The sequence below is a fragment of the Lepidochelys kempii genome, unplaced genomic scaffold (assembly GCF_965140265.1).
Source record: "Lepidochelys kempii isolate rLepKem1 unplaced genomic scaffold, rLepKem1.hap2 scaffold_54, whole genome shotgun sequence".
Classification (NCBI taxonomy): domain Eukaryota; kingdom Metazoa; phylum Chordata; order Testudines; family Cheloniidae; genus Lepidochelys; species Lepidochelys kempii.
In genome coordinates this window covers 736,934-757,855 of record NW_027333639.1, presented here as the reverse complement: position 1 = coordinate 757,855, position 20,922 = coordinate 736,934, and the positions used below count along the sequence as shown (strand labels likewise).

The window sequence follows — 20,922 nt, the reverse complement described above, 5'->3', positions numbered from 1 at the left end:
GAGCACCCACCCGCGGCAGGAGAAGTTGGCGCCTATGCATATGTCAACCTGACTTTGTAGCGTAGACCAGGCTCTGGAGTGAGGCAGGGGCATGCATGCTCAGAGGCAGTGACTTAAGTGCCAAGGGAACTTTTACTGCAAAAACGTAGGTGCTGAGTGAGTTTAGGTACCTACTGGGTTCGGCAGCAGCTGAGCAGGGGATTTGTGGGATGCAATGCCGTCTAACACTGGGATTTAGGCTTCTAAATCTGGGGTGTCAGTGCCTAACTCACTTTGTACTTCTGGGCCTAAGTCAATAGTCCACAGTCAAACAGTCTGGCACAGCAAGGAAGGTAACCCAAGGTCTCCTGCATCCCAGGTTAGCAACCTAACCCTGGACCATGGGCAGAATAGTTGGTGATAATGAAATTCCCTGTGTGTGTGGCACTCACATTTAAATGAGTAACAAATGAAAAAAGAAACAGAAAACAAACCTGACAGCAACAAAAGAGCATTAAGCTTTATTACCAGTGGAATTGTTTTGCATATACTTTTATGAAATTTCCATAAATGCCTAAATGGTGTTGGAGCATGTATTATTGACTTTGGCTACTAAGTCACTTATGAGCTTTTTAGAATTTTACACTTAGTATTTAAGTTATATATAGGCTTGGCAGAATTAGATTTTTTTTAATTTCAACTGATAATATAGATTTTTTTAAACATGCTTTTAGATTTTTATAGATTTAAATTTTCACAGTTCAGACAATAATTATTGAATGACAGCAGATATTGTGATTACAAAGTTAAAGCTTTATTAACCATTAAAACACATCACATGTCGAAATATACAAAGTAAATATCCTTAAATCACACTCCAATAAGTTATCAAGAAGCATTTTCTTTCTTTGCTACCTGTAAATTTCAATAGTTAATGATAGAAATATTTGAATTTGTTTGTGTGTGTGTGCAGTGAAATTATTTAGCAACATTTGTCTATAAAAATCGAATCCATCCAAGCCTATCACATTCTCTTAGGTTTAGTCCCACTTTTTTCCCTGTATAAATGTGTACACACCTGTCACAGCGCCACTGCAAACTTTCAGTATCTTTGTGCTGCCTTATTGGTAGTCATTGTGACCTCTATCAACAGACAGGCTGAACTAGAGGAATCCAAGAATTACATTTCTTGTGGCTTTCCACTGGTATACCAAACATATGTCCAAAAACGCAGGCCTACTGACTAGTTTATGCTGATGAGTAGACAAGATAAATAATTTACTGGAGCTGCAACAACATAGTCACACCACAGCAAAGTGGACAGTGTGGAAAAATTAAGTTGAGTCATTGATATTTTATGATGAATGAGTTTTCAAGCAATGATTTAAAATTATAGCAACTTATCCACCCTTAACCAAAACTGCATAGCCTTACAGATCAAAATTTTGACTATTTCCTATGTGTTTGACCATTTAAATATCAAAGACTGGATGTCAATAATGGGCTTACATCACGGGTTAAATCAGTAGGTCCGCCACTTGTGGCCCAATCAGCACACTGCTCCAGCCCATGTGACATCCTCAGGGCCATAGAGGTAGCATATATTTTGCAGGGCTGCAGCCCACATAACACCCAGAGAGCTGTGTGTCTGGCCCACAGTGGAAAATAGGTTGAGAACCACACTGGGTTAAATCATGTTGCTTGCAGAAGTGGGGAAGGTTCTGCAGGCTCCCCCTGCCCCCATGCTGCTACTTCTCGGGGAAAGGGGAGGCCGGAAGTTCTCAGAACAGGGCGGGAGGTCAGAACCCTGCAGGGAAAGGTGAGGGGAGGCAAATTCTGAAAGGGAGACTTTCCTCTTCTGGCAGAATTTGCTACTTTAACAGGAGTTGCAGGAAAAAGGCATCTTCCGTGTCCGTTTTTGCTAGCTAGCAAAGTGTGCCGAGGAAGCCGTTTCTGACACTATGTTGGGGCAGCAAAGGCACTCATCCCAGCGGTCCGGGCAAGCGGGCTGAGGGCCCCCCAGGACAGCTGAGCGCATCCTGCAGGCTCCAGGCTGGGGCCTGGCTCCTCTGCAAACACAAAGGAAAGCCCTTGGCCAGATCCATCGGCGTAGGGGGGGGGCGAAGAGGGGAGAATAAACCAGCGAGAGCCGTGGGGCCGCTCATAGGGTGTTTGTGACACGCGGTGAATTTAGCTCTGGTTAGGAAAACCCTCCCCAGACAAGAGCCCCGGATCCCAGACAGGGGGAGGGCAGACTCGCTGGGGAGGGGCGGAAGAAGGAGGGGAGGGCTGTGTGTGTGGCGGGGGTGGGGGGAGGTCAGCATGCCCGGGTTCTTCCCAGCTCTGGAAAAGAAAACTCCAGTCCCTGCCTGGGACGTGCTGCAGCCCGGGTTGGTATCTACGGGCACAGGAAGACGACAGAGCAGCGGCAGCAGCAGCAATCAAAGGCCCTGCAGCTTGTGGCAAGATGTTTCTGCTGATCTTGCTGCGCCTGCCGACACCAGCCCCTGCAGGGGAGACGCCAGGTGACTGGGACAGAACTGGGGGAAGTGGTGGGAACTGGGCAGGAAAAGGACTCGCTGCTCAAAGCAACCCTGCCAGGGATGCTGGGACAATTTGTGCAGTGGGGGTGCTGAGAACTATTGAACCAAACTGTGAATCCTGTAAGGGATGGACACCACTTCAAGAGCGGGGGTGTGGCCACACCCTTAGGTCCAGCACCCATGCCTGAGCCCTGTTTGTTAATGCAGCTGGGGGTGGGATCTCACTGGCCTTAACAATGAAGTCACTGCCCTCCTCTGCCTGGGGTCTGCTCCAGGAGCAAAAAGCAGGGGACTGGGGGGGGGGGGGGGGGGTAAGGGGAGCACAGTGGTTCAGAGGAGCTGCAGTGGGGTCATGAATGGGCTCCCCTGCAGGGTTCTCTTTTGTGTCTCTGTGGGGCAGGCAGGAATGTCAGGAAGGAAAGGGGTGAAAAATCAGGCAAGGATGGATAGAAAAAGGGAGGGAGGGAATGGGGGGACAACAAGAAATGTGTCCAGTTTTAACCATCTCTGCACATTTAGGGAAGTAACTGGCAGAGGAGAGTGGGGGGCACAGAGAATAGAGGAGAGGGATTATTTGTAGTTTTAAAAATCTCTCCACATTATCAAGCCCCTGAGAAATAACCATGGGATTAATTCCGATTCCACAGAACCCAGTAAACCTCCCCAGTGTTAAAGTGCTGACCGGTATATGTTTGCTCCATCTGACACATCATGTGTAACCTGGCTTGGACTCCTTCCTGCAAATCATGTGACACCCCTAAAATGATGCATATGGTTTTCTTGGCAGGATCAGGCCCTTAATGGTTTTGCTAATCGGAGGAAACTAACTATTCCTGTCCAACGGCCAAACGCAGAGTGAGGGGATTCTGAATAGCCAACTCTTCAGGGAATATATTGTGTTTCAAAAAAAGCCTGTAATTTCCAATAATAAATCTCTGTTTGACACTCCTAGGACTTCACCACAGCTCTACAAATAAGGATGCTTTGCCAGGGAGAAAAGGGCTGCCAAATTTCATTCTCAAAGAGCTACTTTTCAGTCCCCAGTGTTAGCAGGTTATGTTCCCATCAGCAGGTACAAGTAGAACTTTGTGGGAAAGAGACCTTTGGCCAGATCCTGCTGCCTTCAGCCTAATCCTTATAGCTGCTCAACTGCAACTTAGATGAGCTGGTGAGAGGATGCACCCAGGGTTTTTAAGAATGACTTTATAAAACAAAACGAAAAAAATTGGTTTTCTGTTGATTTTGTGCTTCCTTGTGTACATTAAAAAAGACCTGGACGGGATTTTCGTCGTCTTTTTTTAGTATTACAAAAGAGTCTTAAGCCTAAAAGACTCTATGGAGCATTGGAGCATTAGTAAGTTTCTAACATTCAAGAATGTGGCAAATTACCCCTGATTCTTTCCCAGGATTTTTGGGTGAGCGTGTGAGGGCCTGAATTCAACTCGATATTGTTTTCCAGTCTGTCTGTAACACGTTAACTTTTGAATGCTGCATCTGATTGATTCCAGGATTTTAGGGAACGTTCTAGGACTCAAAGGACAGAACCCTATTGATTTGAGTGAAATCTGGAAAACCAAAAGAGTGAAACTGGGGAAACTGAGTCCTGGGCATGTCCCCATTCTCCTCTCTGTGACACACAGAACCCCTGGCATTGGGGTTCTAGGGAGTCTTTAAAATAGAAGGGGATGGGAGTGTAGAACACAGGGCACTTGTGGGGAAGAATGGATAAGAGCAAGGAGTTGTTGGTGTGCAATGAACTTGGTCTAAAGAAGCCCCAAAGTGCGTGACCCTCTGTTAGATAAATAGTCAGTTGCAGGTGAGGAGGGGGTCTTTATTTAAAAATGAAAACAATAATATAATAATATAATGGCGGTTAAGTCTTGTCTCCCCTGTTGTTGGTGGGGGCTGTTCGGATGATTCCCAAGTGTAGTGGGAGCTTTCTCAGCTTCTCATTGAAGATTGAGAGTGGGGAGGGGTTGCTGAATCTTATACAAACAGATTTTTTCCTCAAAGCTTTTGGGGCTAAATATTACAGAAATAAACAAATGCAAAACTGTTCAAACTGTCCCAATAAAAAATCACTCCCCTTGTCAATCAAGTCACAGGGGGGCCTGATTTTTCAGAGGTGCTGAGCCCCCACAGCTCACATTGACTTCAGCTGAGTGGTGGGTGCTGCGCAGCACCTCTGAAAATACAGCCCCAAGTTACTGCAATCATGGGTGCTAAAAAAAATTTAATTAAATTTAAAAAAAGGGGACACATGCTATCTTGCTTCTGTAGTAGGAACTGATTGCATATATCTAGAGCTCCTTGCATACCTCAATTCCCCTCCCCTGTCCCCCTCTATTTCACGGACTCCCTGCAACATTTTAAACTCCATTTGGACAAAGGGCAGAGCTGAGATGGGGCTATTGCTTTAGTGCAGTGGTTCCCAAACTTTAACAACCCTTGAACCCCTTTCACTAAAATGTCAAGTCTTGTGAACCCCCTCTTAAAAATGAATATTTCCAGGGATTTTCTCCTTTACCTGAACATAAATTATAAAAGCAGTGATCTTGGAAATATAATTTTTTTTGTGACATGCTTATTGCACACTATTTATTATTAATTATTATTTATCATTACAGTATTTTTATTACATTATGAAAATGGCAACAATCTGCCAAGATCTCACTTTCATAGCTTGTATCAGTTTGGATAAGCCTATTATAAAACAAGGCTCCTATGTTTCATCAAGGAATATCAGCTGTGAAGCAGCATGAAGGGATTTAAGAAGCCAACTCAAAGAGTTCCTCCTACACAAGCATTCAGGTCTGGAGCAGTCCAGGCAAACAACTCACATTACAACAAAGCTTAAACTTGTTCTACATAATAATTTTAAAAACAATACTAGCTGATATTTAATTTTAAAAACAGCAGAAAATATCCACCTCCCTTTCCATTTCTAATAAGGAGTCTTGAAATTTAAATCTCCTCAGTGTGATAGATATGCTTGCTTTGATCCGCTTAGTTCTTGGAAGTCTAGGAGCTCCGGGCTGCTGGCCCCGTGCTGCCCGGGGTCCCTAGGGACAGCTCTGTCCACCATTAGGGAGTTTTTTCCTGAGAACCCCCTGTAATGTTTTGCGAACCCCTAAGGGTTCACGAACCCCAGTTTGGGAACCACTGCTTTAGTGGAAGGCATCAATGGCTGTCATCAACCAGATCTATAGACAATTACAGTCCTCGTTAAAGTGATGTGTGTGCTAACCAGATGCCATGGGCTTCAACTGTGTGTCTCCTCTTTCCCCCTTCCTATTTTCTGATTTTCATCAAGATCCATATTCTACCCACCGACATGTAGAATATTTCCTGACATTTTGGAATTGATCAGCCGCAGTGTTCAAAAGCTATTATTACATCCAAACAGAGAAATACCATCATGTTGAGTGTGGCCCTGGCTTTTCTTGGCCAATTATCCCTCTCAGATTTTGCTCTATTTTCTCACTAATAATTCTCAATTCTCCATATAAAATCTCAGATGGGAGAGGAGGTTCTACCCTTTTTATCTGTAGCCACTTACCCTCGTTTCAGCAGGAAACTCTTTTCCCATTTATGTACATTAAAATTGACATTTTTGCTGTCTTTCCCAGATTTAATGAACATAAAAGCCAGGAGCCTCCCCCTATTCATAGTCTGCCCTTTATCTTCAAGGCACTCAGTCTAGAACCAGGATTCCTAAAGATTGCCTGAAGCTCTGGGATAGTGACCATTGGCAACAACGCGGCTCCTCAGGCAAAAGGAGTTGTCTGTGGCAGAGGGAAAGCTCTTCTGTGCATGAGACAGTTTTCTTGGGCCATGGGACAAACTCCCACAGGAGCTCAAAACTAGCACAAACATCCCTGCTCTGCATTCTCAGTGCCAGTAGACTTCTTAGACCTGCTTTCAGTAACCAGCCCACAAACTGCAGCTGGCATCCGATGCCTGAATCCACAAATGGTCTTAGGTAACAACGCTGTGATCCCCAAAGCCTGTGTTAGTCCCCTAGGCTCCGTATCCAATCAATGGGGAGAGAGAGGTGCTTAGAATGGGCTCCACAAAAGCCAGACTGGAGCCGCCCAAGTTAGCCAGTGGGAGAAGCTGAGGAGAGGGATGTCCTAAGCACCACACCTCGCTTGGAGTTCAGCATGTAAGTCCCAGGTGCATGGAGACACCAATCTGCTTGCGATTCACAAACTAGGGGAAAATCAGGGATTCTCCAAATGCAGAGACCAGATCTGGTAGTGTGCGCAGAGGCAAACAAACACCACCCAGAACAGCCAGGAGAGGAGGATTGCCTCTCTTACAATCTTTAGCCCACTGGTTAGGGTACTTGGGAGTCCCAAGTTCAAGTCTGCTACCCCTACGGAGAGTGCTGTAACCACTGGGCTAGGGGACATTCTGATGTGGGCCCTCCTTCCATCTCTCCTAATGAAGTTGTTCCACTTTAATTGAATAATTAATATTAATTGGCCCAGAGAAAGAGTGAGAAACACTCTATAGGCCAGATGCCTATAGCACACCCTCCTGGGACATAGAAGACCCTTGTTCAACCCCCTTCTCATCAGGCAGACAGGAGACTTGAACTCCTGGTCTCCCACATCTTAGATGAGCACTCTCACCAGCAGGCTAAATATTATAAGTGAGGGTGTCCTCCCTTGTCCCAACTGAGCTCTTTCGTGTACATATAAGCGACCTCTGCATACACCTACTGGATCAGGACCTGCATATGACTTAGGCCGCCAAAAGTCTCTTTTTCCCCAGTTAGTGGATCACTCAGGGTGGGAGATAAGGGTCTAGAAACCTAGAATGAGGCAGCAGTATGCACACTCAGAGGCAGAAACATAGGTGCCTAGGGGACTTTTTACTGCAAAATCTTAGGTTGAGAGTGAGTTTAGGCACCTACAGGGTTTGGCAGCAGCTGAGCGGAGGTTTCGTGGATTGCAGTGGTACCTAAAATTGAGACTTGGGTGGATCCGGGCACAAATAAATAAATAAAACATTAAATTTAACCTCCTCTCCCCCCCACACACACTCTTCTCATTGGGGAGAAAGAGAGAATCACTCCTAACAAATGCAAGTTGTGAGGCTGGGGCCCGGATAGACAGTGCTGGGACCCTGTGGGGATGAGAGCGCTGTAAGAACTGAATAGAACAGAACATAGGGGAGTGGCACCACCCAGCTGCTTACGAGGCAGTTGGCTGGACCCTGAGTGACTGGGATTCAACTTCCAACTAATTATTAAACCAATAGAACTCCAATTTCATGAAGTATTTTTTATTGAGGAGTTCATAGAAGCAAATGTCTCAATATTACATTGCTTTGTTCATGTCTTTCAAACCATTGCAAAGCAATTTCCAAGGCATCAGAATGGGAAGAGATGTCAACGTGTTCTTCATTAATATCACTTTCATTATATAATTTATTTTTTCTATCAGGAAAAATGATTTCATGTAACTGAACTTTCTTAAGAAGAGGGTTGATAGAATCTAAGTTCTACTGCATGGATATAAAAATCTTCTACAGATTTTGCTCCATTTTCACAGACTTATTGAATATTAACACACCAACTACCCCGACCCCGCTACTACCCCCTCCCGCTGCAATGCCGCCTTCTGGTTCCTTTCCCGCTCCCAATTGCCTGAGACCTTCCAGGTCCATTCTCCCACCCTCTGCGCCTGCTTCTCCTGTTAAAGCACCATCATCCAGGACTCCTGGCTGTCCATGTGAATGGCAGAAGGGTGCAGGAGGGGAGGAGAACCAGCATTTTCTAATTACTTATTGACTACTCATATAAATCCCCTCAGATTTTGTCCCTATCTCTCTCACTATCAAATATGGGTGAGAAATCTCCACAGATTTCCCTCTTGCCCTCTCTTAATTATTCAATATGGACACAAACACGCCTCATTTTGCTCTTTTTAATCTCTAATTATCAAATATTGACATAAAATTGCCTTTAGATTTTGCCATTATCCAGATAATTGTTGATATTGGTAGAAAAAAGCGATTCAGTTTTCCTCTTTTTCTTTCTCTGATTACCAAAAAAAAAAAAAAAAAAATTCACATGAAATCCCCCAGATTTTACCTTTTTTTCCTCTCTCATTACGAAGATTAATGTCAAATCCCCTCCAATTTTGCTATTTCTCCTCTAATTCTCAAATCTTGCTATAACCGTCCCACTCAGATTTGGAGGGTGTCTTCCCTTTTTGAAATGCAGCAAATTCCCCTGATTTTAATTTGGAGGAAAACTGTTGCCTTGAGTCATTCCCCAGGTGGGATGGGGAGGTGTCAGTATGTGGTAAGTAGTTGGAGTTCGGGAGAGCACTGGGATGTGTGTAACTGGGAAAGTGTTGGTCATTCTCTTTATTTACTGTATATTCATATAAAATCCCCTCCAATTTTTTCCCTTTTCTCTCATACAATTGGAGATTGCTGCTGGTTTTTTTTTTCATATTATTGAATATTTAGATTTTAGCCAATTTTCTCCCGAGTGCTCAAATATTTACATATTATCCTCTAAAATTATGCCCCATTTTCTAGTTTGCTATTAATGATTTTGCCTTGTCTCTCTAATTACCTGATATTAGAATTAAATCTCTTCAGATTTTGCACCTTTCTCTCCAATTTTCGAATACTGATATAAAATGCACTCCGATTTTGACCCATCACCTATTATCAAACATTAATATAAAATCTCTCAAATTTTCCCAATCTCTAATCTAATTATTGAATATCATTCTAACAGCTCTCATTGCTTTTTAACTGTTAAACTTGAGTATCAAATCTTGTCAAATTTTGCCATTTTCTCTCTAATGATTGAATGTTGACATAAAATCCATTCAAATGTTGCTGTTCTTTTTCTCCATTTATGGAACACTGATTTAAAAATCTTCTCAGATTGGGTACTTTCCCCATGCTTTTTTAACTTTAGCACCTTCTCTTTGTTTTTGAGGGAAACTTGCCCTGAGTCAGTAACCTAGATTGGAGGGCCAAGCAGGGCAAGTGGGTGGAGCAAGTGCCCTAAACTGAGATTGTCCAGCCCCAGTTTTTCCTCTCCCAGCTCCTGCCAGCCCAATACACCTCCCCCCAATCACGAACTGCCAGTCAGTCACCTGCTCCTGCCCCACTGCTGCCCCTTCCAACCATCACAGAACCTTCTGTCTCCATCCTCCTCCCCTCAGCCTTCAGTAAAGTGATTGGGCCCAAGGTTCCCTGCTGCCCAGGGAACTTCCTGTTTATTTACCAAATATTTATATAAACTCTCAGATTTTGCACTTTTCTCTCAAATTATTGAATATTGATATAAAATCCCCTCAAGGACAATGTCGGGGGGGGATCCCCTTAAGCGGCCTCTGATTCTGCTCTTTTCTAGCATTTGCTTCAGAGACTGTTCCTGGGGAGGGAGGGGGGTTGGTTTAAAAATGTCTTGGTGGGTTTAGTCCTGGTGAGACGGGCCAGCTGTGTGCAGTAGTAAAGTGACCCAGGGTTTTTCCTGAATTGCAGGCTAGAGTGTCTGTCTGCAGGGAAAGACCCTGTGGAGACTAGGGGAGATGAATGGACTAGAGCCCCTTCTGAAACCTCCCTTCTCGCCCTGACAGGCTGCAGAATAATGTCTGTGTTTCACTCCGGATCATCCCATCCTCTTGGGGGACGGGAAAGGGAAATGACTGCAGTAGCGGCGGCTCAGGTAGGGGTTTTTCAGTGCACAGTGGAGGGGGTATGTGCTGGGAAGGAGGCGAAGGCAGTAAATACACAAGGGTGAGGAATGTGAAAGGGGCACTCACACCTGCAGCCCCAGGAGAGTTCATAGAATCACAGAAATGTCGGGCTGGAAGGGACCGTGACAAGTCATTTAGTCCAGCCTCCTGCACTGAGGCAGGACCAAGTCAACCTTGACTATCGCTGATAGGTGTTTGTCCAACCTGTTCTTAAAAACCTCCAATGATGCGGATTCCACAACCTCCCTTGGAAGCTGTCATAAATATAAAGGGACAGATAAACACCTTTAAAATCCCTCCTGGCCAGAGGAAAAACCCTTTCACCTGTAAAGGGTTAAGAAGCTAAGATAACTTCGCTGGCACCTGAACAAAATGACCAATGAGGAGATAAGATACTTTCAAAAGCTGGGGGGAGGGAGAAACAAAGCCTCTCTCTCTGTCTGTGTGATGCTTTTGCTGGGGACAGAACAGGAATGGAGTCTTAGAATTTAGTAAGTAATCTAGCTAGAGATGCGTTAGATTCTGATTTCTTTAAATGGCTGAGAAAATAAGCTGTGCTGAATGGAATGTAGATTCCTGTTTTTGTGTCTTTTTGTAACCTAAGGTTTTGCCTAGAGGGATTATCTATGTTTTGAATCTGATTATCCTGTAAGGTATTTACCATCCTGATTTTACAGAGGTGATTCTTTTTACTTTTTCTTCTATTAAAATTTTTCTTTTAAGAATCTGAATGCTTTTTCATTGTTCTTAAGATCTAAGGGTTTGAGTCTGTGTTCACCTATGCAAATTGGTGAGGATTTTTATCAAATCTTCCCCAGGAAAGGGGGTGGAAAGTTTGGGAGGATTCTGGGGGGAAAGATGTTTCCAAATGGGCTCTTTCCCAGTAATATACCGGTTAGACATTTGGTGGTGGCAGCGATAAAGTCCAAGGGCAAAAAGTAAAATAGTTTGTACCTTGGGGAAGTTTTAACCTAAGCTGGTAAAAGTAAGCTTAGGAGGTTTTCATGCAGGTCCCCACATCTGTACCCTTGAGTTCAGAGTGGGGAAGGAACCTTGACAGAAGCCTATTCCAGAGTTTATCTGCCCTTATAATTAGAATGTTTTTCCTAATATCTGACCTAAATCGCCCTTGCTGCAGATTAGCCCATTAGTTCTTGTCCTACCTTCAGAGGACATGGAGAACAATTGATCTCCATCCTCTTTATAAATAGCCCTTCACATATCTGAAGACTGCTATCAGGTCCCCCTTTAATCTTCTTTTTTCAGGACTAAACATACCCCATCTAATTAACCTTTCCGTAGAGATCCCGTTTTCATAGAATCCTAGAATATCAGGGTTGGAAGGGACCTCAGGAGGTCATCTAGTCCAACCCCGTGCTCAAAGCAGGACCAATCCCCAACTAAATTTAAAGCTTTTTCTAAAGCTTTCATCATTTTTGTTGCTTTCCTCTGGACTCTCTCCAATTTGTCCACATTTTTCTGAAAGCTTGGCACCCAAAACTGGACATAGCACTCCACTTGAGGGCTCATCAGTACCAAGTAGAGCAGGACAATTACCTTGCCTGTCTTACACACAACACTCCTGCTAATATACCCCAGAATGATATTAGCCATTTTTGCAACTGCATCACATTGCTGGTTCATATTCAGTTTATGATCCTCTGTAACCCCCAGATCCTTTTCAGCAGTACAATGCATGCCCAGTTATTCCCCGTTTTGTAGCTGTGCATTTGATTTTTCCTTCCTGAATATAGTACTTTGCCCTTGTCTTTACTGAATTTTATCTTGTTGATTTCAGTCTAATTTGTGAAGGTTGTTTTGAATTCTAATCCTGTCCTCCAAAGTGCTGACAACTCCTCCCATCTTGGTGTCATCTGCAAATTTTATAAGCATACTATCTACTCTATTATCCTAGTCATTAATGAAAACAATGAATAAGGATGGACCTCTATGGGACCCCAGTAGATACATCTCCCCCACCCACCCCCAGTTTGACAATGAACCATTGAGAACTACTCTTTGAGTATGGTCTTTCAACCAATTTTGCACTCCCTTTACAGTAATTTCAACTAGACCACATTTCCCTAATCTGCTTATGACAATGTCATGTGGGACTGTGTCAAAAGCCTTATTAAAATCTAGATATATCATGTTTACAGCTTTCCCCATATCCAGTAGGCCAATATCCCTGTCAAAGAAGAAATTTAGGTTGGTTTGGAATGATTTGTTCTTGACGAATCCATGTTGGCTTATAACCCTATTATCTTCTTGGTGCTTACAAAATAATTGTTTAATTATTTGTTCCAGTTATTATTAACTTTCCAGGCATTGAAGTTAAGATGACTGGTCAATAATTTTCCAGGCCCAGCTTTCCCCCCTTTTTAAAGATAGGTAAAATGTTTGCCTTTCAACAAACCTCTGGGTCCTCATCTGTCCTCCATGAGTGCTTGAAGATAATCACTAATGGTTCAGAAATTGCTTCAGCTAGTTCCTTAAGTATCCTATGATTAATTTTAGCAGGCCTTAGCAACTTGAACACATCTAATTTATCTAAATATTTTTTAACATGTTCTTTCCCTATTTTGGGTTACATTCCTTCCCCCTTGTTATTAATATTAATTGTGTTAGTATCTGGTCACATTTAACTTTTTTAGTGAAGACTGATACAAAATAAGCCTTAAATGTATCAGCCTTCTTGGTGTCATCTGTTATTAGCTCTCCCTCCCAGCTAAGCAGAGGACCTACACTTTCCTTTATTTTTCTCTTGCTCCTGATGTATTTATAGAACCTTTTCTTACTGTTTTTCATGTCCCTTGCTTAGTGTCATTCATTTTGTGCCTTAGTCTTTCTGATTTTTGTCCCTTCATGGTTGTGCTATATTTTTGTACTCATCCTTAGCCATTTGTCCATGGTTCCACTTTTTGTCAGATTCCTTTTTGATTTTCAGGTCATTACAGAGCTCCTAGTGGAACTATATTGGCCTTTTACTGTTCTTCCTATCTTTCCTTCAGATAGGGATAGTTTGCTGCTGTTCCTTAGATATTGTCTCTTTGAGAGGCTGCCAGCTCTCCTGAACTCCTTTTTCCTTTATATTTTTTCCCAGGGGACCTTACCTACCTGATCTCTGAGATTGTTTAAGTTGGTTAGTTTGAAGTCCATTGTCCTTAGAATCATGAAATCTACCATATCATGATTACTTTCCCACAAATTGCTTTCAAAACTTCAGATTTACAACCAATTTCCCCCTGCTAGTCAGAATTAATAGATTCCAGGGCCAGAAGACACTATTGTAATCATCCACTCTGACCTTCTGTATAACACAGGCCATAAAATTTCTCCAAAATAGTTCCTAGAGCCGATCTTTTAGAAAAAACATCCAATCTTGATTTTAAAATTGCTGGTGATGGAGAATCCACCATGACCCTCCATAAATAATTCCAATGGTTATTTACTCTGACTGTTAAAAATGTATGCCTTATTTCTAGTCTAAATTTGTTTAGTTCCAACTTCCAGCCATTGGATCATGTTATACCTTTGTCTGTGAGAATGAAGAGCCGATTATCACATTTCTGTTCCCCATGTAGGTATTTATAGACCGTAATCAAGTCACCTTTTAACCTTCTCTTTGTCAAGCTAAATAGATTGAGATCCTTTAGTCTTTCACTATAAGGCAGTGAAAGACTATCCTTCAATCATTCTTATGGCTCTTGTCTGAACCCCCTCCTTTTTAGCTGCTTACTTGAATTGTGGGCATCAGAACTGGACACAGGGTTCTAGCAGTGGTTGCACTAGTGCCAAATAGAGAGGTAAAATAACTTCTCTGATCCTACTCGAGATTCCCCTGTTTATGCATCCAAGGATCACATCAGCTCTTTTGGCTACAGCATCGCATATGGAGCTTGTGTTCAGCATGACCCCGAAATCTTTTTCAGAGTCACTGTTTCCCGGGGCAGAATCCCCCATCCTGTAAGTATGGCCTGCATCCTTTGTTCCTAATCCTCCCCGCCCCGTCTCCTCACATCCAGCTGCTGGGAATGGGGGAGGTGTTTGGGTTCTTACTAGGGTCTGTCCCTGGACCCTGCTGTAGGTCTCTGTCTGTATCAGTATCTGGCTAGTAGGTGTGTGATAAATGCAAATGACCCTCTCTCCCTTTGCTAGGAGTGACAAGGACTCTCTTTCTCCTCACACCCGGAAACCTCCAGGTTGTTCTGCACAGGATGGGATTGTTTTACTGTGCTCCTCCCAGAGCTTTTACTTTTTTTGGCCCTCCTCCCCCATCAATAGTGGGATTGGGGCTGGGGCAGAAGTTACCAAATGGGGGACAATTGTCATTTTCAGGAGCCAGTGACCTTCGAAGAGGTGGCTGTGTATTTCACCGAGGAGGAATGGGCTCTCCTGGACCCGAGTCAGAGAGCTCTGTACAGGGACGTCATGCAGGAGAATTATGATAATGTGACCTCGCTGGGTAAGTATCCCTGTCCCCTTGGGAAGTAGAAGCTGGGGGTGGGGGGCTGTCTCTGAAGTGCCCGGTTGGCTTCTGGTCAAGGTTCTTTTCTGGTCCCTTAGATTTAAAGGGGATCAGGCTACACCCCCACCCAGCCTGCCTTTGTGATAGCGGTGCCAGGCACAGCACCGAGGAACTCTTACCAGGGCAACTTCTTTGGTGACTGTTTACTTCCTTAACTTGCCCCACTGCAGGGTTACACCCTCATGTGAGGAACTTTTATTTTTCCCCCAGCATGCTTTCCAACTCTCCGCTGCTGGCTGAATCTCTCTCATGCAACTGGCATGGGTCTGTTTTCCCTTTGTTGGCACTGAGGGGATGGCACGCTCTTCAGGTGCCCAGAATTGAGTGAGAGAGACTGGCTTCCTTCTTACCTCCTCCCCCGGGGTTAGGGGAGCCAGATACTTATTGGAGATGCTAATTCTGCCAACCCCAGAACTTTCAAAGGGCGGAAAGGCGGAATTTGCCTGTCTGTAGGTAACACTGACAGATACTGGTCGTTAGTGGGCAAGATCGAACCTGGGACCTCTGGAGCTAAATGCATGAGCCTCCACCGCATGAGCTAAAAGCCACATTGCTCTTAGCTAAGGCTGTAACAGACTCATTAATCTCTGTAAGTGGTTTCAGTGCCACTAGAGGAGACACAACACCACACCTAGAAGGTGTGTGAGTTACACGTACTTACACCCCCATGTGCATACAGGCTCTCTGTTTCTCCTCCCTTCTTGGCACTGGCTCTACCCAGAGAGAGGTCTCTGGAGATTTAGAAGCAAGCAAAGGACGTAGCATCAAGACTATGTCTTAGCGATCCAATTCCCCAGTGTCTGGAAGTCCTAAAGGTGCAACACCCCTCTCACTCCCATCTTTTCATATGCTGTGTATTTATACCTCCCTACTGTGTGTTCCACTCCATGCATCTGATGAAGTGGGTTTTAGCCCATGAAAGCTTATGCTCAAATACATTTTTTAGTCTCTAAGGTGCCTTAAGGTCTCCTCGTTGTTTTTGCTGATACAGACTAACATGGCTACCACTCTGAAATGTGACACATACATGTGAATCCCAAAGGATCTCTGTGACCATGTTCCCATGCATGTTCCACCAGCACAAACAGTGACTGGGTCAAAATTACTAAACTTTTTATTTGGAACTGTTCTCCACACACGTTATTCACTTTGATCTCATAGAATCGTAGATGATAAGACTGGAAGGGACACTGTAATTGTATAGTCTGATCTCCAGTATAACACAAGCCATGGGACTTCTCACCTGTTTACTTTCCCCTTGAGCAGGATTTCCGATTCCCAAACCTGAAGTGATCTCCCAGCTGGAAAGGGGAGAAGAGCCGTGGCTCACGGATCTCCAGGGCTCAGAGGAAAGGGGAATCCTGAGATATAGCCATGCAGGTAAGGGTGTTAGTTAAAACCAACTCAGAAAACATTGCTGAATGAAGGAACAGCTAGGATTCTCACAAAGTCCTCATGTACGCTCCTAATTCTGGATTGTCTCCAGTAGGTGTCAGATCCACAAGATATGTCATTCATGGCTTCCCACGCACCCTGACTCACACCTGACATTAACTTCCTCCCTGCTGACCACCCTTTCCTCTGCATGTTCAGGTGGGATGTGGTGGCTGAATTGGTTCCCGCCTCTCTCTCAACTCTGGGAAAGGATTTGCGGGAATTCAACTCCTGAATTTTTCCATTTGCCCAACAATTAATTTGGTTTATTCCCTCCCACACCCCAAGCTTTCCATTGCTCCATTCTGAGTTTTCCTTACTTCTCGACACAGAGAATGATTCATCTCTGGATTTTCTCTTTATCCCAACAGCTGATGGGATCAAGAATGAGCATGAAGAGTTGAATCCTCAGCTGGGAGGTCCTGAGCAAATGGAACAGCATGGGACACTATTAGGAAGATCCAAAGGAAACATCTGTTGGAGTATTGGGCAAGGAAAAACCTGTGAGAGTCAGTGTAGCAAAGAGAGGCCGCTGGGAAACCAGCCGGTGAAGAAAGTGGATAAATCCACTAATTGTGGGAGGGGTCTGAAGCACCTCAAGAAAACCAGAGTCCAGAGGATCCACATGGGAGAGAGACCAAGCACATGCAGTGAATGTGGGAAAAGCTTCAGTAGTCATTCACACCTTCTTATACATCAAAGAATCCATACAGGAGAAAAGCCCTATAAATGCCCCCAGTGTGGGAAGAGCTTCAACCAGAGCCCAAACCTTGTTACACATCTAAGAATCCACACTGGAGAGCGGCCCTATAAATGCCAGGAATGTGGGAAAAGCTTCACTGCAAACTCCACCTTTATTAAACACCAGAGAATCCACACAGGAGAAAAACCCTATAAATGCCCCGACTGCGGGAGAAGCTTCAATCAGAGCTCAGACCTTATTAGACATCAGAGACTCCATACAGGAGAGAAGCCCTTTAGCTGCCCCGACTGTGGGAAAAGATCCAGTGACAGCTCAGCCCTTATTGTACATCAGAGAATCCACACGGGAGAGAGACCCTATCGATGCCCTGTCTGTGGAAAAGGCTTCACTTGCTCTTCACACCTGATAACACATCAGAGAACCCACACAGGAGAAAAACCATATAAATGTCCTTACTGTAGGCAAAGGTGTCGTGTAAAATCAGCCCTTATTATACACCAGAGAATCCACACAGGAGAGAGACCCTATAAGTGCCCTGACTGTGGGAAAACCTTCAGCAGCCGTTCACATCTTAATTCTCATCAGAGAATCCACAAGAGAGAAATGCCTTGTAAAAACCCTGGGTGTGGGAAAAGCTGCACAGAAAGTTCACCCCTTATTATGCATTAGGAGGAGAACTGAATAATTGCCCTGACTAAGTCTAGCTAAGAACTTGACTACGCCTGAAATATATTTTGGATTATGTTTGTCCACTTTAATCCGGAATAACTATTCTGAAAGCAGTACTATAACACTGCTTTGTTATGCCAATTTAAGCTCCTCCCCTTTTGAATAATTGAATCTACACAGTGCTGCATTCTGGGCAGATGTACCATGCTACTATGTTCTGCCGCTTGACTCTGGGTATTCTGGGATTTTCTCCTGGTGCATTGTGGGATAGCTACCCAAAGCCACTGGAATTCTGGGATTTGGGGTCAAACTAACACATTCCAGGATTATTCTCGTGTCATCCCATCATTCATCTGGCTTTTGTGAGCCAGCACCATTTTCAAGCCTCTGGCAGGCAGCATGACGGGAACATGTGACCCTGACGGCCATTAACATGAACAGTTCGATGCACAGGTGTTAGCAGTCAGGCAGCTGGATGGGTGGCTGCGGATGCCTTGAGAGACGGCCATGGTCGTGCTGCACCAATATGGGTGACGCAAATAGAAGACGAGGAGGACGAAAGTGAGCAGTTACTTCTGCGAGACCATTTTCTGGAACATTTCCTCAGTAGACGCTTTCCTCCGGGCTTGCCCAGAAAGCAGTAACTTGTGGGAGAGGGTAGTCGTGCAGACCGAGGATGACCAGCAATGGTGGCAGAACTTCAGAATGACAAAGGCCATGTACCTTGAAAACTGTGCAGAGCTGGCCCATGAGCAGAAGTGGGCAGGACACCGACTGGAGAGTTCCCTTTGGCATGAAGTGTTGTGGTCTTCAGTATCTGGATGCTTGCTAATCTCCCAATGGCTTCTGGGCAACAGCTAACCAGTTCAGTGTTGGTAAATCAGCTATTGGGGCTGCCATAGAATCATAGAATTGTAGGACTGGAAGGGACCTCAAGAGGTCATCTAGTCCAGTCTGCTGCACTCACAGCAGGACTAAGTATTATCTAGCCTGTCCCTGACACTTGTTTGTCTAACCTGCTCTTAAAAACCTCCCATGATGGTGTTTCCATGTGCTACTATTCAGAGGGTGCTGCTAGGCCAGGTCCTAAAGCATGGCAGTACACAGGAAGTTATTGAATAATTTGAAAGGCTGGGGCTCCTGAATTGTTTTGGGGCCACTAATGGTACCCATATGCTTATTGTTTGCCTCCCTGTACCAGATCTCAGAGTTTGTCAACAGAAAAGGATATTTGGGTACGATGCTGCAAGGTCTGGTTGATCACTGTGGAAAAGTTTGACCAGTATTAATGTGGGATGGTCTGGAAAGTTCCACGATGCCAGTGTTGTTCAACACTCAGGCCTTCTTTTTGGCAACGAGGCCGGAACTGGTGCCATGTGCTGCTATGGATATTCATCATGTGATTCCTCCTGTCACTCTGGGAAACCCAGCTCTCCCTCTGCTTCCCTGGCTGATGAATCCTTTTCCTGAACACTTGGAGAGGAGAAAGGAGCTCTTTAACTTACCCCCTTAGTAGCTGTAGAATGACAGGGGAGTGGGCATCTGGAAGACTGAAGAGAAGGTGGAGGTGCCTCGTGACAAGGCTGGAGACTGCTTAGCAATATCTGCCTCTTGTGACAGGTGCTTGCTGCATTTCCCACAACATCTGATGTTGGCGAGAGGTGGAAGTAAAGAAACTCTGTGAATGTTATGAACAGCCAGAGAGGCTGCCTCTGCTAAATGCCACAGTTGGTCAGGGACACATGGTCAGGGATGAGTTGTTCTCTTCCTTTGAGGCAAAGGGGTAGTGGGGAAAAATGTATGTAACTTTGTGGTAGGATTTTAATTTTGCTTTATGTAGGATTTTATTGTGCTTTGTGTGGGATTTTATGAAACTTTTCAGTTGTAAATAAATAACAAATAGCCGTAAATAAAAACCTTTGTTGAAAACAGCCCGACACAAACTTTGAAACCATAAAACTGTGGCAGACATGCCGAAAGTGCTGAGTGCACAACTTTGTGCCGACGGGGTCATAAATATATTTGGAGAGGGCAGAACCATTCTACATGTCTCGTGGTGTGAGATGGCAAAGGAAAGTCCTGTCCTGTGTAATTGGGGAAGCAAAGGAGTGTTCCCACTGCTGAGTTCTCAAGGGGCCACAGCACATGGCTAGGTTGGGGTGGTGGCTGTGAACTTTAGCCCCACTGTTCTCCAGCAGAGCTGTCTGCCGCTGCATCATCTCCAGCATCTGTGCCTGAATGGGCGGGTTGTCTTTGTCAATGTGTTCTTTCAGCAGGTCTCTTTACCTCTTCCAGTCCTCGATACCATGGTGAAGGCAACTATCCCTCTACTCAGTCTTCTGCCTGTGCTGGGATGCAGCCACGAAGTCACTGAGCATTTCCTCTGTCTCTGCTCAGAGATTTCCCAGAAGTTCAGCAACTGACCACACTCTTGTCCGTGGTCAAGGTGTAAGGTGGGGTGTGTGTGCTGATCAACCCCACAAGTATTGTCCCAGTTATAGTCTCCATGGCAACAAAGATCAAATGTTGCTTTTTACTCCATTTCTGAATACCATTTCTGTGGGCTCCTCACAGTCGGGGGTGACCATAGGGACGGTGAGACGTTTTCCACCTTCTAGAGCAGGGGTTCTCAACCTTTTACTTTCTGAGGCCCCCCGAACATGCTAGAAAAACTGCATGGTCCCCTTGTGCCACAGCACTGTGTTTCTGCATATAAAAGCCAGGAGCCAGCGTTAGGGGGTAGCGAGCAGGGCAGTTCCGCGTGGCCCCATGTTACAGGGAGCCCTGCAAAGCTAAGCTGCTTAGGCTTCACCTTCAGCCCCGGGTGACGGGGCTTGGGGCGGCAGGGCTCCAGCTTTCTGCCCTGGGCCCCAGCGAGTCTAACACTGGTCCTGCTTGGTGGACCCTCTGAAACCTGCTTGCGGCCCTCCCAGGGGGTCTCGGACCCCTGGTTGAGAACTGCTCTTCTATAGGATCCCATATCAATCCTGGTTGTGAGCTGGGGAGGGGATCTGGCTGGCTGGGTGTTTGGGGGGGGTGGCAGAGGGGGGCTTCGTAATTGCATGTGCGACTCTGCAGGAGGTCCTTACGTTGGAGGACGATCCCCTAAGGTGTGTCCCCTTAGAGGCAGAGGAGGTTGTTATTCAAAAAGGCAATGGATAAACTGGGAAGTTCTGTTGCCCTGCAGTTTGCCAGGATGGTGCCCCCACACCTGGAGCAGGAGTGGAAAGGAAACACCACTTATATGGGTAGCCCTGAGAAAGCTGCATTGCCTCGCAATGTGCTTGCAAAAATAGAGCCCTCTCTTTGCCTTAAACTCTCTTGTATAGC

The 20,922-nt window shown here is 44.9% G+C and overlaps 1 protein-coding gene across 6 annotated transcripts; it reads left to right on the top strand.

Moving 5' to 3' along the window:
• Positions 1 to 1,716: 1,716 nt before the first annotated feature.
• LOC140904638 (uncharacterized) lies at positions 1,717 to 20,584 on the top strand. Of its 6 annotated transcripts, none has more exons than XM_073327052.1 (5): positions 1,717 to 1,798; positions 10,139 to 10,227; positions 14,597 to 14,723; positions 16,053 to 16,166; positions 16,592 to 20,584. In XM_073327052.1, the coding sequence occupies exons 2-5, from the start codon at positions 10,150 to 10,152 to the stop codon at positions 17,590 to 17,592; spliced, it is 1,320 nt and encodes a 439-aa protein (XP_073183153.1). In that variant the 5' UTR covers positions 1,717 to 1,798; positions 10,139 to 10,149; the 3' UTR covers positions 17,593 to 20,584. The 6 variants fall into 6 exon arrangements, with proteins under 6 accessions (XP_073183153.1, XP_073183152.1, XP_073183156.1 ...); XM_073327051.1 differs by lacking the exon at positions 1,717 to 1,798 and adding an exon at positions 2,312 to 2,504; XM_073327054.1 differs by lacking the exon at positions 1,717 to 1,798 and adding an exon at positions 10,863 to 10,937 and having other exon boundaries at positions 9,366 to 10,227; positions 14,417 to 14,723.
• Positions 20,585 to 20,922: the final 338 nt, after the last annotated feature.

Excerpts from the sequence above, each read along its gene's own strand:
- LOC140904638 (XM_073327051.1), top strand. The coding sequence starts at position 2,447 with ATGTTTCTGCTGATCTTGCTGCGCCTGCCGACACCAGCCCCTGCAGGG. Across the intron at positions 14,724-16,052 it reads TGATAATGTGACCTCGCTGG|GATTTCCGATTCCCAAACCT; the intron begins GTAAGTATCCCT and ends CCCCTTGAGCAG. Across the intron at positions 16,167-16,591 it reads CCTGAGATATAGCCATGCAG|CTGATGGGATCAAGAATGAG; the intron begins GTAAGGGTGTTA and ends TTATCCCAACAG.